We start from the raw sequence: 16,841 nt of genomic DNA, 5'->3' as shown, positions 1-16,841 counted from the left end.
GCAGACAGCTTCTTTATAGTGAGAAGAACTGCAAATGACATGGCTAAGAGAGTGGATATTGGGAAGCAAGGAAGGAATGGGGCTGCCAACACAGTCAACTTAACCCAACAACTTTCCCAGCAACATGCTCAATGAATCTGCATAGCAAAAGCTTTCAGACAGTTCTGTGAATGTATTTTCTTATGTTTTTTTGTAAAACAAAACAAAAATTATAATAACTTAAATGTTGGTTTATGCCTTGTGTTTTCTCCACATTGAATAATAGTAAGCACTTGCTTTAGAATGATAGTCAGTTTGAATTATTTAACTTAGGCCCTTGATACTAGCATCTGAGTTCCTATTCCTGGAAAAATGCCTGATGAAGTTGGCATATGGAGAACCAGGAAGATGAGAACTATGAGTTACCATAGAGCTGTTGCAAGGGGCTAAATGGTTACCTACAAAGCAATAGGTCACATGTGCTGCTATCTCATGGCCATGGATACAACTATCTCCCAGAGTTCTCATTTAGGCATCACAAGTGCAAACCAGAGGTCACACAGGAGGTGCAGCTAACTTGCTCCTGGGCCCTATTGTTTAATAAGATTATGATCAGAAAGCCAGGACGCTGCTGATGGCTGCGTTTTGCTGTCATCTTCCCTGCAGGTCAGGCCACAAAACTTATGGGCATCAACTTTGGCCTGCTAAGTATTCATTCTGCAGCAGAAGGATTCACAGAGACTACCTGGCTATTAATGCAGGGAGTGTCACCAAGCATCTTGACCAGTAAGCCTATGGAGTTCTCAGTGAGTCATTTAATCATGCACGGCCAAAGCTCCTGCTTGGAGTGCTTGAGAGATGGTAGGTGTCCCCTCTTACACTTTATTTTGGGGATTAAAATCAAGAAGGGCTAAACTATCTCTTTTCACTTTACACTTCTTGAGTACTTCTGCTTATGCCTGGCTCCCAAATCATCAAAGTCATTGTTTTGTTCAATGACTATTTATGGGTAATCTGCTGTGTGCATGGGGGAGCTATTCCAGGCACTGGAGAGATGGCTGCTGACAAGAAAGAGGAAACTCTGCTCTCATACATACTCACCTGAGGAAATAAAGGGACCTGCAAGTCAACAAATAGATATTCCAATTGTAGATGGTTCTAAGTGTAATAAAAACATTAAATCAGAGGAGAGGTAGCTAGGGCTGAGGTACTTTAGTTCTAGAAGGGCTCTGAGAATGCTAGTCAAGGACATTTTCATTTCTGTCCTGTCTGGTATTTACCATGCATCTAAATGGTTAGTACAAGTTGGTAAAGAGTTTGTGTGCATTGCTTAATGATTCACTATAAGTAAGGATCCCACGGTCTACCCATAGTCTACCTTTCCCAGCAGCATTGGCAAGGGGTATTTTTCTACCCTGGCCAACAAGTGGACATTTCAGGCAAATGTTCTGTGGCAGCCAAGAGAAACATTTCCACAGCAGCCTGTCTAGGTGATCTGTAGGGAATTCTGCATTTGTGCAATGACATGAAGAGTTTACATCTGCCCTTATTACTATTTTCAATTTTTGGAAGTTCAAAAATGCTAACACCAAAGTACATCTCATAATCTTACTTGAGACAAAGTGAAAACCCTGTGATATGCCAAAAGCCATGGGTCTCTTTGACTCAGGCTTCCTCACTAAACTGTTCAGGCAAAGGACACACAGATACTATAGATGGTGTCCTAAGATGGCTGGTACCACATAATAAGATTTTTAATTTGCTGGGGATAGTTATCCCCTTATAAGCTTTGAGTTTATTCCTTGACTTTTCATACGTTTGACTGTTAAGCACATCTTTAGGAATCTATCACTTATAAAAGCAAGACTATCTACTAAATTCTACCTTATTCCACAATGAGTTGAATGTCACTACTGTTACTGCAGGTCTACTGCATGTAGAATATATATTTTCTTCCTATATATATATTGTATTTACAAATTGTCACATATATAATGAGAATATTGTATATATGTATATATATAGTCTCTGTGTATATATTTTATATGTATATATTATGTGTATATGTGTTATATATGCATATATGTGTATCTATATATCAAGTTACAAATTTCTGTACCTTCTTTGCTCTTCAACAAGGGCCTCACTCACTAGTAGGCTTTTAAAAGTTGAATATACAGTATGTTATCCTTTAAGGCAGAAGGATCTGAATATTGTATCTGCCTTATAATACCATTGTAAATGTGACAAACCTACTTACTGTTTCCTAGCCTTTGTTTGTTTATCTGCCAAATGGGAATGATAATAATAATAGTATGGTTATTAATTAAATACATGAATGTTCAAGGGCTGAGCGTAGAGCTGAGAACAAAACTAAGTCTCAACCAATGTTACATAATACATATATAACTGCATGCCATCCTGAGCACCAAGATAATAAATTAACATCCTTTTATATAATGTTTCCCAGTCCTCTACCTATCACATTTCTACTGATTTATCTTTCTGTTTAAGTTTCTACTTTCAGCACCCTCAAAGTGTGATTATTCATAAAGAAAGGACATATTGAATGGTAGATACTTTTTCTGCCATTTAGTTACCATCTTTCTCTGCTTTGCTATCATAAGCATAAATTACAGCTATGGAGACTTAGCACTGCTCTTTCTCAATCAGAAAACAAAAAAGGAACAATGATACTCCCCCAAAAGTATCTACTGAAGAGTAATACTGCAGAAACCTTCATCCATTTTCTCACTGACCCTGCCATACTATTCCTTAGAAATAGGAATAGAATCCTCAGATTACAGAGGGCTGTGGAAGCGAGCTAGATATGGGTAAAGTTCTCCTCCCAAGACAAATAAAGTTTATTGGGGAAAATATGAAAGTTGTGTGTGGATGTTGGGGATTATGCAAATGGAGCTCAGTCATTGTGGCATCCCTACCCTTGATCCATATGCATTAACTAGGCTTAAGCCCTTAGTCCTGCAGACTCAAATTCCCTCCTACAGTTCCTACAAAGTTCTAATCTTCAATACTTGGTCAAGTCATGCAAAAAGGTTCACTCCCTAAACCAGTCATGAAGCTAGCCAACTTGTTCTGGCCTCTGCACCCTTCTTCATCTCTCTGCCTGCCCCTCACTTTTCCATTTTTGTGCCTTTCTGTCCTAGTGGCACACAGACCTCTTTCCTTCTACTGTGTTTTCCCTGTGCTTATCTTTTGTAGCATGAGTAGTCTCTGGTGTCCTAGTTTCCACTAGGAGAGGGTTTTCTATGTTATTTCTTCCTTAGGAAGAAGAGTAGTAAATACATATTTTTTTACCTTATTCCCCAAATAAATTGGAAAAGGACTGCATTTTATAACCAGTCTTTTTTTTTTGACAACTTTTTATTTTTTATTTTTTTATTTTTATTTTATTTATTTATTTTTATAATAAATTTGGTTTTTATTGGTGTTCAATTTACCAACATACAGAATAACACCCAGTGCTCATCCCGTCAAGTGCCCCCCTCAGTGCTCGTCACACATTCGCCCCCCCACCCAGCCCTCCTCCCCTTCCACCACTCCTAGTTCTTTTCTCAGAGTTAGGCTTTATGTTCTCTCTCCCTTTCTGATATTTCCCACACATTTCTTCTCCCTTCCCTTATATTCCCTTTCACTATTTTTTATATTCCCCAAATGAATGAGAACATACAATGTTTGTCCTTCTCTGATTGACTTACTTCACTCAGCATAATACCCTCCAGTTCCATCCACGTTGAAGCAAATGGTATTTGTCATTTCTAATGGCTGAGTAATATTCCATTGTATACATAAACCACATCTTCTTGATCCATTCATCGATCGATGGACACCGAGGCTCCTTCCACAGTTTGGCTACTGTGGACATTGCTGCTAGAAACATCGGGGTGCAGGGGTCCTGGTGATTTACTGCATCTGTATCTTTGGGATAAATCCCCAGAAGTGTAATTTCTGGGTTGTAGGGCAGGTCTATTTTTAACTCTTTGAGGAGTTTTTCACACAGTTTTCCAGAGTGGCTGCACCAGTTCACATTCCCACCAACAGTGTAAGACGGTTCCCTTTTCTCCGCATCCTCTCCAACATTTGTTGTTTCCTGCCTTGTTAATTTTCCCCATTCTCACTGGTGTGAGGTGGTATCTCATTGTGGTTTTGATTTGTATTTCCCTGATGGCAAGTGATGCAGAGCATTTTCTCATGTGCATGTTGGCTATGTCTATGTCTTCCTCTGTGAGATTTCTGTTCATGTCTTTTGCCCATTTCATGATTGGATTGTTTGTTTCTTTGGTGTTGAGTTTAATAAGTTCTTTATAGATCTTGGATACTAGCCCTTTATCTGATAGGTCATTGGCATATATCTTCTCCCATTCTGTAGGTTGTCTTTTAGTTTTGTTGACTGTATCCTTTGCTGTGCAAAAGCTTCTTATCTTGATGAAGTCCCAATAGTTCATTTTTGCTTTTGTTTCTTTTGCCTGCGTGGATGTATCTTGCAAGAAGTTACTGTGGCTGAGTTCAGAAAGGGTGTTGCCTGTGTTCTCCTCTAGGATTTTGATGGAATCTTGTCTCACATTTAGATCTTTCATCCATTTTGAGTTTATCTTTGTGTATGGTGCAAGAGAGTGGTCTAGTTTCATTCTTCTGCATGTGGATGTCCAATTTTCCCAGCACCATTTATTGAAGAGACTGTCTTTCTTCCAGTGGATAGTCTTTCCTCCTTTATCGAATATTAGTTGACCATAAAGTTCAGGGTCCACTTCTGGATTCTCTATTCTGTTCCATTGATCTATGTGTCTGTTTTTGTGCCAGTACCACACTGTCTTGATGACCACAGCTTTGTAGTACAACCTGAAATCTGGCATTGTGATGCCCCCAGATATGGTTTTCTTTTTTAAAATTCCCCTGGCTATTCGGGGTCTTTTCTGATTCCACACAAATCTTTTTTTTTTTTCACACAAATCTTAAAATAATTTGTTCTAACTCTCTGAAGAAAGTCCATGGTATTTTGATAGGGATTGCATTAAACGTGTAAAATGCCCTGGGTAACATTCACATTTTCACAATATTAATTCTGCCAATCCATGAGCATGGAATATTTTTCCATCTCTTTGTGTCTTCCTCAATTTCTTTCAGAAATGTTCTATAGTTTTTAGGGTATAGATCCTTTACCTCTTTGGTTAGGTTTATTCCTAGGTATCCTATGCTTTTGAGTGCAATTGTAAATGAGATTGACTCCTTAATTTCTCTTTCTTCAGTCTCATTGTTAGTGTATAGAAATGCCACTGATTTCTGGGCATTGATTTTGTATCCTGCCACACTGCCAAATTGCTGTCTGAGTTCTAGCAAACTTGGGGTGGAGGCTTTTGGGTTTTCTATGTAGAGTATCATGTCATCGGCGAAGAGGGAGAGTTTGACTTCTTCTTTGCCAATTTGAATGCCTTTAATGTCTTTTTGTTGCCTGATTGCTGAGGCTAGGACTTCCAATACTATGTTGAATAGCAGTGGTGAGAGTGGACATCCCTGTCTTGTTCCTGATCTTAGGGGAAAGGCTCCCAGTGCTTCCCCATTGAGAATGATATTTGCTGTGGGCTTTTCGTAGATGGCTTTTAAGATGTTGAGGAATGTTCCCTCTATCCCTACACTCTGAAGAGTTTTGACCAGGAATGGATGCTGTGTTTTGTCAAATGCTTTCTCTGCATCTAATGAGAGGATCATATGGTTCTTGGTTTTTCTCTTGCTGATATGATGAATCACATAGATTGTTTTACGAGTGTTGAACCAGCCTGTGTCCCGGGGATAAATCCTACTTGGTCATGGTGAATAATATTCTTAATGTATTGTTGGATCCGATTGGCTAGTATCCTGTTGAGAATTTTTGCATCCATGTTCATCAGGGATATTGGTCTGTAATTCTTTTTGGTGGGGTCTTTGTCTGGGTTTGGAATTAAGGTGATGCTGCCCTCATAGAACGAATTTGGAAGTACTCCATCTCTTTCTATCTTTCCAAACAGCTTTAGTAGAATAGGTATGATTTCTTCTTTAAATGTTTGATAGAATTCCCCTGGGAAGCCATCTGGCCCTGGACTCTTGTGTCTTGGGAGGTTTTTGATGATTACTTCAATTTCCTCCCTGGTTATTGGCCTGTTCAGGTTTTCTATTTCTTCCTGTTCCAGTTTTGGTAGTTTGTGGCTTTCCAGGAATGCATCCATTTCTTCTAGATTGCCTAATTTATTGGCGTAGAGCTGTTCATAATATGTTTTTAAAATAGTGTATTTCCTTGGTGTTGGTAGTGATCTCTCCTTTCTCATTCATGATTTTATTAATTTGAGTCTTCTTTTTAATAAGGCTGGCTAATGGTTTATGTATCTTATTAATTCTTTCCAAGAACCAACTCCTGGTTTTGTTGATCTGTTCCACAGTTCTTCTGGTCTCGATTTCGTTGAGTTCTGCTGGAATCTTTATTAATTCTCTTCTTCTGCTGGGTGTAGGATCTATTTGCTGTTTTTTTTCTCTAGCTCCTTTATGTGTAAGGTTAGCTTTTGTATTTGAGTTCTTTCCAGTTTTTGAATGGATGCTTGTATTGTGATGTATTTCCCCCTTAGGACTGCTTTTGCTGCATCCCAAAGATTTTGAACAGTTGTATCTTCATTCTCATTAGTTTCCATGAATAACCAGTCTTATGGCAGAATGAGAAGAGAAAACAAGTATACTGGGGGTCCCTTTTACAGATTCTTCCAATGTCATGTTCCACTTCCAGTAATGTCCATGAAACACACTACATAAATGCCATGGCCAGTGTGAATCCCTAAACAATTTGGATGTGTTCATGCTCCTGCTTGTTTGCATTTATTTTATGGGTAGCATTGAAGATGAAGATGAATAATAAAAACAAATAGAAAATAGTAATCTCTATTATTGACTCTTTTCAAATGTATAGGCATCAAAATATATAGGAACTTTTAAAAATTTGAGTATTTTCAGTAGAGATCTTTTTCTTTTCTTCATAAAAATTCATAATTTTAATAGAACCTTTTTCTAGTTTTGCCTTACAGGCATCTTATGTGGATGTTGGGTTGTCAGTATGCCAGAAAACATGCCAGAATTTAAAAGTGTGAGGTTTATTCTACAGTTGGCTAGAAAACTGGATGCTGTAGAATAATATACCAAAGAGCTAGGTGTTGACTTTGGATTATAGAATGTAATCCACTCCTTGGAGTGATACTTGAAAGTGTTAGGACATTTGGAAAATACACTTTCACCATGGGTATGGGTCCTATAGCATATGTCTGTATGACACTTGCATACCATTTGTAGAGAATAATTTAGTATTTACCCATGATTGCCAAGTATGTTGACATTTTCCCTCACTGCTCTTCTTAGCCATTGAAAAATAAAACTTTTCTCAACTTGCCACTTATCCAGTTGCTAATAGAAGGACATGCTCTACTACTGTGTTTAGGTTAAATGAGAGATTCCCAACAGAACTGGCACATGCCTGGTGTTTTACTAGTGGTTTGGTTAAGATCTGCTGATAGGAACAGAACTTGCTAACGTTGCTCAAAGTAGTAGAAGGTTTGTTGTGAATATTTATGTGGAAGGCTATCTGAAGAAAGCTGAATATTAGCCCTCAAGAAAGGTAGAATATGGAAGGTGGTTGGGAATTCAGAGGGTAACTCTAAGGATCTTAGAAGGAGACATTTTTACTTCTTCATTCTTATCCACCACTAAATGAGTATAGCCAGGGCTACCAATTACATGCTTCCATGTAAGCCATAAAAATGCTGTTCCCTGAGATAGGTAGTACATACCTTGCAAGGCCACATTCTGTGACCTGGCCATAGTGACCATTGTCTTCTCAGTCATCCAATTGGAATTTTCTCTATCTCTGCTACACTTTCTTATGACTCACTCTCAATTGGAAAATGACATTGCAAGCCTCTAATTTATGAACTTACAAGGTCAGTTCCATTCTTACCTTGTCTTTAATTCACTTCCATGGAAGAGAATCCTTTTACCTCCATTCTACCTTTAAGTCAGGCCACATCGTAGATTCTTGATCAACTAATGGTTGACTGTCCTTGAATCAGGGCCCCATCCCAATCCAGTTATCTATAATTGAGTTGAAAAAGGGAAGGCATTCAAGAGAAAAAGGGTATAAAACATAGTAGCTTAATAGCATTTCAACACAGGCTTTGTGTAGGTTGATTTCCCTCAAATGAGACTATAGACAGAGTAGGAAATAGACTTGACATTTTTAGAAGTGTTGTTTCTTAATGTACAGTTGATTTAACCATTGCATGGTGGAGGCCTAACTCTCCTTGGGCCATGATATAATTTTTTTCCATGGTTGCAGCTGACACCAGGTAAAGCCAACCCACTGAATTTTGATTCATAATCGATAATAGAGAAGCCAAATTACTCCCTTTGAAAAGATGGATGATTGCATGGTGAGAAGCTCAGGAGCATTAGGGTACAGCTCAGCAGACAACTATAATAGAATAGGATCAAGCAGAAGCTTGGCTGAAAGATTCAAAGTACAGCCTGTGGGGCAGCCCGGGTGGCTCAGAGGTTTAGCGCTGCCTTCAGTCCAGGGCCTGATCCTGGAGATCCGGGATCAAGTCCCACGTCAGGCTCCCTGCATGGAGCCTGCTTCTCCCTCTCTCTCTCTCTCTCTCTCTCTCTCTCTCTCTCTCTCTCTCTCTCTCTCCATGAATAAATAAATAAAATCTTAAAAAAAAAAGTACAGCCTGTGAATCTGTAGCTACTTAGACACTTCACATGAAAATCAAAGAATCCAATCTTGATTTAATCAGTGTTGTTGCCACACATAAGTTTCCCTGGTGCTATAAAGGTTAAAGAATCACTTAAACAAGGAGGCAGAACAAAAATTGAAGACAAAATTTTCCTTAGAAACCCCTGTCTCTGTCCTTGGTTTCCCACAGTCTACAAGGCTCCATGAATAATTCTGTCAGACTTAGAGGTTTTGTGTTGCTTTTCTTGATCAATCTGGCCTATAAGATACTGAAAACTTATTTAAGTATATGTTATGAAATATGTTTAATCAGGTGTACTTTGGGGGAAAAAGGGCCCTAGATGGGGGCTACTCATTGTTTAGCTGGAAGCTGTTTTCCTGCTACATTTCTTATCCCATCTTTAATATCTGCCCTCATCTATGTATTTCAGAATCACCACAACTGCAGCATGCATGATGGACTTGAGAAGATACCCCTTGGACGAGCAGAACTGCACACTGGAAATTGAAAGCTGTGTGTATCTGTACTTCTTTTTCATTCACTGTATTTTAGGCCTTGTCATTATTTGGCCTCTTTTCCAAGGCATTTATAATTTTCTTGCCATAGTTTTTAACTGTCTTAAAGATGGGAGGTTTAATCCTCTGCTTTGCAAATTATGTTGTCATGAGAGAGACAGAGACAGAGAGAGACTCAGTTCCCCACTCTAATCTGATTAAGAGAGTCTGCTTGTTGTGCTGAAATATAAGAAAGCAAACGCTCCTCACCTTGATCCATTCAGTGAGAAGAGAACAAACACTGAGATGCAATTTTCTCACAATAGGCTTCATCACACATGAATAGCTGTATTCCTGGGAACCTGGGCAACTGGAGTAAAACTAATTTCCCATCAGGAACTCAGCTTTATAAGCAGGCTATTCCTGCATTTTGGCAACTTTCTCAATTTGAAGAGTATTCAGATGCCTTATTGATAATTCAGTGTTGCATACTTCTGAGTGAGGGATAAGAGCTGCATCTTTATTATCTAAAAAACCAGGGTCCTGCCTGCTACCTGAACTACATCTCCTGGCATATCCAGGTGTTGCTGTTGCTGTTGTCACTTACCCTGGTTTCTCATAGATTGGTTTATAATGTCTCAATTGGATTTAGTCTTGTCTGTATTTTATATGGATTTCTTTGAAGGGAATGGTAAATGACTACAGTGCTACTTGATGCATTTGTGGTGATAAGTGAGTATAAATTGTAAACATACTGGGAAGCTGTGCTCAGTGTAGGCCAGAGTTTTCATCCCATATAGAGCTGGCCTTACTGTGCCCCCTTACTTCCACACTACATCACTGTTAAGTTTTCTGAAAGCTGTGTTTTCAGAAAGTAAGGGACACGAGATCATGTCAAGTGATGCATAATGGAATCATCTGTAGAGGTTTAGCATATGGGATAGAAAGCTCAGAGGAAGGATGATGATTTCCTAATAGTTGAAACACTGTCTTAGAAATTAAGTGGAGTCTGTGTAGCCAGAAGGTACAAATCCCAGTGAGGTGATAGAAAGTTTCAGGAAGGCAGATTTGTGACCTAAGTAAGGAAGCAACTTCTACTCCAAATGTCTGGACACATATTGAGTAGTCTCAGAGAGTACAGATTCTGTTACTGTGATGTTTGAACTGAAGGGGATGATAGGTAAAAAGGTCTATTATCAAAGAGATTTCCTCAGAAAGTGTGAGGCCACTTGTCTTCAGAGAATCTGTAGTTAAAGCATTTGAGTGGAAAAAGGGGTTTTCTGGTGATCTGACTACACACATATGCAAAAGGTCTTATTTAAGTCAAGATGGAAAAGTGAGAAAGTGTGCCTACACAAGGGGGAGGCACACAAGCCCTCGGCACAGTATGCTGGTTTGAGCCACAGCCAGAAGACCAGTGGTGCTGGGCTGGGTGAGCAAGGGAGAGGGAGTGGATGTACATAGAATCCTGTAAATTCTTGGCATCCTCGTCAGAAGTTTGAACTTGTTTCACTAATGTGTTTGGAAACATTTGAGGGATTTAAGCAGATAAGTGGCTTGATAAAATAAATGCATTTAGGATAATTGCCATGGCTGCCAGATGAGAATGGAATGTCAGGAAGTCAGAGGGAAGGTAGGAGACAGAAACTAACCACCATGATCCAGGGAGATAGTGTAGCAGATGGAACAAAGGAGATGACATTTGCCACAGAGAGCAATCATCCCCATAGCTTTGGTCTATTTGTCAAATATGGAGTGTCTGCCTTATGCTGTATTGTGCATTCAAATCAAAATGTCCATTATACTGATAGGGTATTTTTCTCTAGGTGTGAGTTTAATCAACCTTACTGATAAAGTTGATCGAATCCCTTAGAAGACTCTTCGGTGCTACAAGAAATGTCAACCTTTATTGTCCTGTTTCCTCATTCTGAAGAAGCATTGATTGATTGATTACCAAGTGAATATGAACACCGTGCTAAGAGCTGGACTTGGAGCTATAATCCAGCAAATAAACCCTCCTCTTTCTAAGGGCCAAGAGTATCCCAACAAAAGGCATGTCTATAGATGGCAAACCTCATAGCCAGGAATACCTGATGAAGCCATCCAACAATGCCAAGGACACTATTTTGCCCGTAGTTTCTTTTTTTTTTTAAGATTTTATTTACTTATTGATGAGAGACAGAGAGGCAGAGACACAGGCAGAGGGAGAAGCAGGCTCCTTGCAGGGGGCCCGATGTGGGACTTGATCCCAGGATCCTAGGATCACGACCTGAGCCAAAGGCAGATGCTCAACCACTGAGCCACTCAGGCGTCCCTCCTTGAGAGTTTCTGATATTATCAAACATTGATTGGTTAAATTCACTCTCAGTGTTTTAACTTTTCCATAGCTTTTCAGAGGAGTTGCCTTTCCAGAATTCTTTATACTTGAGTTTTCACTTTTTTCTTAGAACTGTCTTCTTCAGTTAATATATATATTTTAAATTTATTTCTATGCAATGCCCAGTCCAACTCTACAATTAGGATTTGCAAACAAAATTCTGGTCAGAGCATTCAGCCTCCCAAGTTCTTTTCAGAATAGGTACCAAAAATATTCAAAAGTTAGTTCTTTGATGACTTTTTTTTCTCATAGGTGAGCACATGTAACAAATCTAAACTTCAAATGTGAGCAAGCTGTTATTTCATCTTATTAGTTTTATTAGTTATAGTTTCTTTAGCCTTGCATAAATAAAATGATGATTCTTTACTTCTGCCATGTCCCTGCTTTCTCTCCTGGCAGATGGCTATACTACAGATGACATTGAATTTTACTGGCGTGGTGGCGATAAGGCTGTCACTGGAGTGGAGAGGATTGAGCTCCCACAGTTCTCTATTGTGGAGCATCGTCTAGTCTCAAGGAATGTCGTCTTTGCCACAGGTGAGTCCGGTGTCCACTCACTGGCTGAGTAGGCAGTGATGGTTTCCTAATGAAACTGTCAAACTGACTTATAGCATTGGGTCACCCAAAGATATACCACCATCAATAATTGATCATGTTAGGTATTCCTTTTCTCTGTATCTAAAGGGATTGATAAGCTTTGATGAGAAGGAAAGATCACCTGACAAGGAGATGTACTCAAGGGCTGATTATTGAGAAGTTAAAAAACTAAGGGTAAATTTAACCAACGCATGTTTAGACAGTCTCATCTCTGGACAGTTTGGAGGCCATTGATGACCTTCGAAGTAAACAGGAAGGTAGTACAGTAGGGAGGAAGGAAGAAGATCTGAGGAAGTGGTGTTGTTCTCCTCCCAGAAATGAGAGACTTCCTCTCCACTTCTAGGGTAGCAGTTACCCTGGTGGTCCAAGAAGTTGGCCCACCCTCAGTTAGGGATGCCTCTTGAAACATGATCATCTCTTGATACTATCTGGTTAAAGTTGCCCTGACCTAGGTTTCATTGTCACCTTTGTTTCAATTGTCTAAAGACTGTGAAGGTATGTTCTGCTCTCCTGTCTGTCCTTGCTGAGGTTTTATTAAATTGCAACTATATGTATTTTAATTTGTGCAGTGCTTTCTTGTTACCTTTGCATTCCTGTTGAGTGCCATATATTGTAATTGAGATCATAAATAAAAGTGCTTTGTAAATTGTAAAGTATTATAAAGACTACAAACTCAGAGTTGAAATGCTAAATATAGGCAGAGCTGGAACCTCCCACCTCAGCTTTCTCCTATCAGTATTGGTTGAACAATAACAAGTAGTTGGCAGTTAGCTTTAGTCTTATGAAGCATTCATGAAGCCCAAGGAAGGCCTGCTTTCTCTTCCTGTTGCCTCTGACTAGAATGCCTGTGACCCACAATCACCTATTTCCCTTTCACTTGGTCACCTCCAACTCATTCCTTTGCTTAATCTAGATGCTACTTCATCTGGGAAGGCTTTTTGACCCTGGTGTCCTGCACACCTGCACACTGCCTCCCCAGGCTCAGTTAAGTGGCTATGGTGCATTCCAATTATGCTGCACTTACCTTCGTCTAGCTCTGCTGTGCCTCTCTCCTCAAGGATACATCTCCATTAAGAGGGTCCTGCCCTAGTCACAGTTTAGCTTTATCCCCATGTTGTATAATGCCTGACATGACCTAGGCATACAGCAATTGTCTCTGAATAAATGAACAATGAGTCAAGAGCCAGCTTCCCTCTTCTCCACCCCAGCCTTTAAGAACCAAAGGGACATGCCAAGTATAGACAAAAGTCTGAATATTTAAGACTTCAATCAAGGCCATTTTTATGCAGTGCCACTTTATTCTTTGTTGCAAGAGGTGCTACAACTATCCCTGTAGTCTCCAAAGGTACTCACCTGGATGGGCAGTAAAATCCAGCAAATATATGAGGTTACAATTAAGGAATGCTTTCTACAACCAAGAAATTTGCCATGTAATGCATTAGATAAAATGATTTACTGCTTCTAGAACTGGGATTCAAACTTGCATGCTCCAGGTGGTATGAGCAGAAGGCCTGTTCAGAGTATAGGGGGAGTATTCCTTTGATGGAATTAAATGCCCATGTCTGCCTTGGTCTTGAAAAATCACTGTTGTGGCCATTAGTGTGTTGCCATGAGGATCTCTTATTGCATTTTTATGCAACCTCATCAGAAAGCTGGATGAGGTGGTGTGGAGGGTGCAGTTCTTCCACGGGAAAATGCAACCACTTAGGATGGCCTTCCTGAATCCTTAGCAGGAACAATTTTTTTTTCGAAGTGCAGTCTTTGCCTTTCTTTGAAGTATTTACATGGTAGGAAATATCCCACACATATCTGGAAAAATAGATACTACAGAATGGGGAATAATAGTTAAACTATGCATAGAGCCATCAGCACATCAGAATGTAGTATGTCTTCTTCCTAGCACTTACTAAGTTCTGGCATTTGCAAGATATGAGCCAGGGATTCCATAGCAGTTACAAACCTCTCAAACCTTCAAAGAGGTTTATATTGTATGTCAACTGTACTTCAAGAATAACTTTTTAAAAAAGAACTTGCAGTTTATAATTATTCTAATTGGCCTATTCATGAAAAGTGGCATAAGCCATGTGGTTTAAAATTTATTTTAAAATTAAATATGGCACGGATTTCTTTTCCTTGCCACAAGTGTTCTGAATTAATGAGACTTTGATCAATCAACTGGATTGAAGAATTCTGTAGCCTGATAGAATTCTCAAAAAGGGGGTTAAATAAGAACAAATGCCGTGGAGGTGTATTTGGAGCAGACAGAGTCTGTGATGAGGATTCAATGTGATTTTCTCCACCTCTACTTTGGCCCGGAGGTAAACATGGGGCAGGCACACAGGTCTTCGGGACAATGTGTGGAGGCGAGCCTGGACTCAGGAAGCAAGCAAAGCAGATAGAGTGCAAAATTTCAGGAGATGTTCATTCTCAGTATCATGCAAGTGAGATTTTGTGCTTCATCCTCCTTGCCCTTATCCTGCCCATTTGGGGGCTGTAAAGATGGCAAGGATTTTAAAAACTGGTCTTTTTATGCTTTATCTTAAATGATCATTTTCTACACTTTTATGTATTTATATTATAAAGAGTTTTACAAAACAGCTATGTGAGTTGAGTACATAGCTGGAATGACAAATAATGTCCACAGTATCCGTCTTTAGAGTCTATGCCACTCTCTCCTTAATATGTCTGCTAATGGGCCATGTGTTCTTGATGACCACTGTTTTATGCAGGTTTTTAAAAACTGATATTGGGATCGGAGGCAGCCTCCAAATTCCTAATCCAAAGCCCCAAAATCATTTCATTCAACACCCAGAAATCTTTGGTGGCAGGAAATGTGCCTCTGCCTTCCTGTTCACCTGCACTTTGCTGCTAGATAAGTAATACCATTTTCATGAAACCATTACTCAATCCCATCACTTTGATGTGGCCTTTGTCTGCAGCATGGGATTCAGGCTCCTTCACCTTGAATACACATGTAGCATCAACCTGTCCTCCTCAGTTTAGCTCACAATGTCCCCAGCACGAAGATGTCATCATAGTTGTCATATCTAACTCTTTCTCTCTCCTCCATGCATATACTACCGCATTATGCCCAAAGACTTTTGCTTCTGATACAGCCCACATTTGACATATTTTCTTCCTGTTTTTCCTCTCCAAATCCAGGACGTTTTCAATGGACGGTTCAAACCTGTCCACTTGGCTTTCCTTAAAAGGGTCTATCACTTATCACTTTCCTTTGGAAAACTTTGAATTACACATTGTACCATTCCTTTATCAACTGTCAAACATTATTAATTTCTGTCAAATATTACCCTCATTTTCATATATGTAAGGCATGCAATAACGATCTTCTGAATTAATTTATTGACTCTTAACCAGGTGCTCAAGATTTTCACAAAATGCCCAAACTCCAAATATAGATTCTTCTTGAAAATCAAAGAGAAAAAGTAAATAAATTATTCTCATTAGGCTCATTATTATGTCATTCACTATTTCAATCTACTGGATTTCTTGGAAGGTCCTGGATCTATGACAAATCTTCTTGATCCAGAATTATATTTAAATTTTTTATTAAAGTATAATTCACACATTGTTACATTAGTTTCAGATGTACAACATAATGATTTGACAGCTCTCTATACATTATGCTATGCTTGCCACAAGTGTAGCTACCATCTGTCACAGTACAACGCTACTATAATAGCATTGACTATACTCCCGATGCTGTACCTTTCATCACTGTGACTTATTCATTCTATAACTGGAAGTTTGTACCTCCTACTTTCCTTCAGCTATTTTATGCATCCCCTACACCCTCGACCTCTGGCAACCATTAGTTTGTTCTCTGTACTTATGTGTCTGTTTCTGTATTGTTTTTACATTTGTTTTGTTGTTAGACTTTACATATACGTGAATCATATGGTACTTGTCTTTCTCCGTTTGACTTATTTCACTTGGCACTATACCCTTTAGGTCCATCCAAAGTGTCACAAATTGCAAGGTCTCATACTTTTTATTGATCAAGTTTATAAAGTGAGTACTCAGATTATTCTTTGGCACCTGCAGTCTATAGGATGATGCCAAACCTGAAAACATGTATGAATAGGCTTTCTAAGAAAAAGGAGGCTGGAATAAAAAGGATAGAGAAGGACAAAGAGAAACAATGCAAAGGGGGATCCTCACCCTCCTGCAGCTTGTTACCTACATATGAGATGACATGGCATTTTCTTTCTGTCTTAACCATTAAAATAAAAATGTATTTACTATAGTCAATGTATTTCTATTTAATGTGTCATCTACTTCTATAAGAACCCATTAGGGATCTATGATAAAATTGCAGGAAATATTGAAAATGTATTTTTAAAGTAAGTACAAAACTAGATTAGTCTTTGAAATTCTTTTGATTGAAATCTGAAAAGATATTGGCCTTCCACATAAGCCTTTAGGAGTAATGTAAGAAATTTTTACTGAACTTAACTTTGAAGCCTGCTCTCAATTGATAATCCTTAACATTTAAAAGTTAGGCTTTGAAAAATTCTCTCAAAAATATTCAACAAAGCAAATGTTATATCATCACATTCTAATTACTGAAATTAAATCAGTGATTCAAACAGGAATTTCAATAAAGAA

The 16,841-nt window shown here is 38.9% G+C and overlaps 1 protein-coding gene across 2 annotated transcripts in view; it reads left to right on the top strand.

Annotated features, from left to right (window-relative positions):
* Positions 1 to 16,841, top strand: part of GABRB3 (gamma-aminobutyric acid type A receptor subunit beta3) — a 234,825-nt gene that overhangs the window by 183,836 nt on the left and 34,148 nt on the right. For both annotated transcript variants that reach the window (XM_055326733.1, XM_055326732.1), the window contains exons 5-6: positions 9,175 to 9,257; positions 12,015 to 12,152. In XM_055326733.1, the coding sequence (XP_055182708.1) occupies positions 9,175 to 9,257; positions 12,015 to 12,152 (221 nt within the window). The remainder of the gene's footprint in view (positions 1 to 9,174; positions 9,258 to 12,014; positions 12,153 to 16,841) is intronic.

The sequence above is a fragment of the Nyctereutes procyonoides genome, unplaced genomic scaffold (assembly GCF_905146905.1).
Source record: "Nyctereutes procyonoides isolate TBG_1078 unplaced genomic scaffold, NYPRO_anot_genome, whole genome shotgun sequence".
NCBI lineage: Eukaryota > Metazoa > Chordata > Mammalia > Carnivora > Canidae > Nyctereutes > Nyctereutes procyonoides.
The sequence above is the reverse complement of the archived record's forward strand: the minus strand, read 5'-3'. Positions and strand labels throughout refer to the sequence as shown.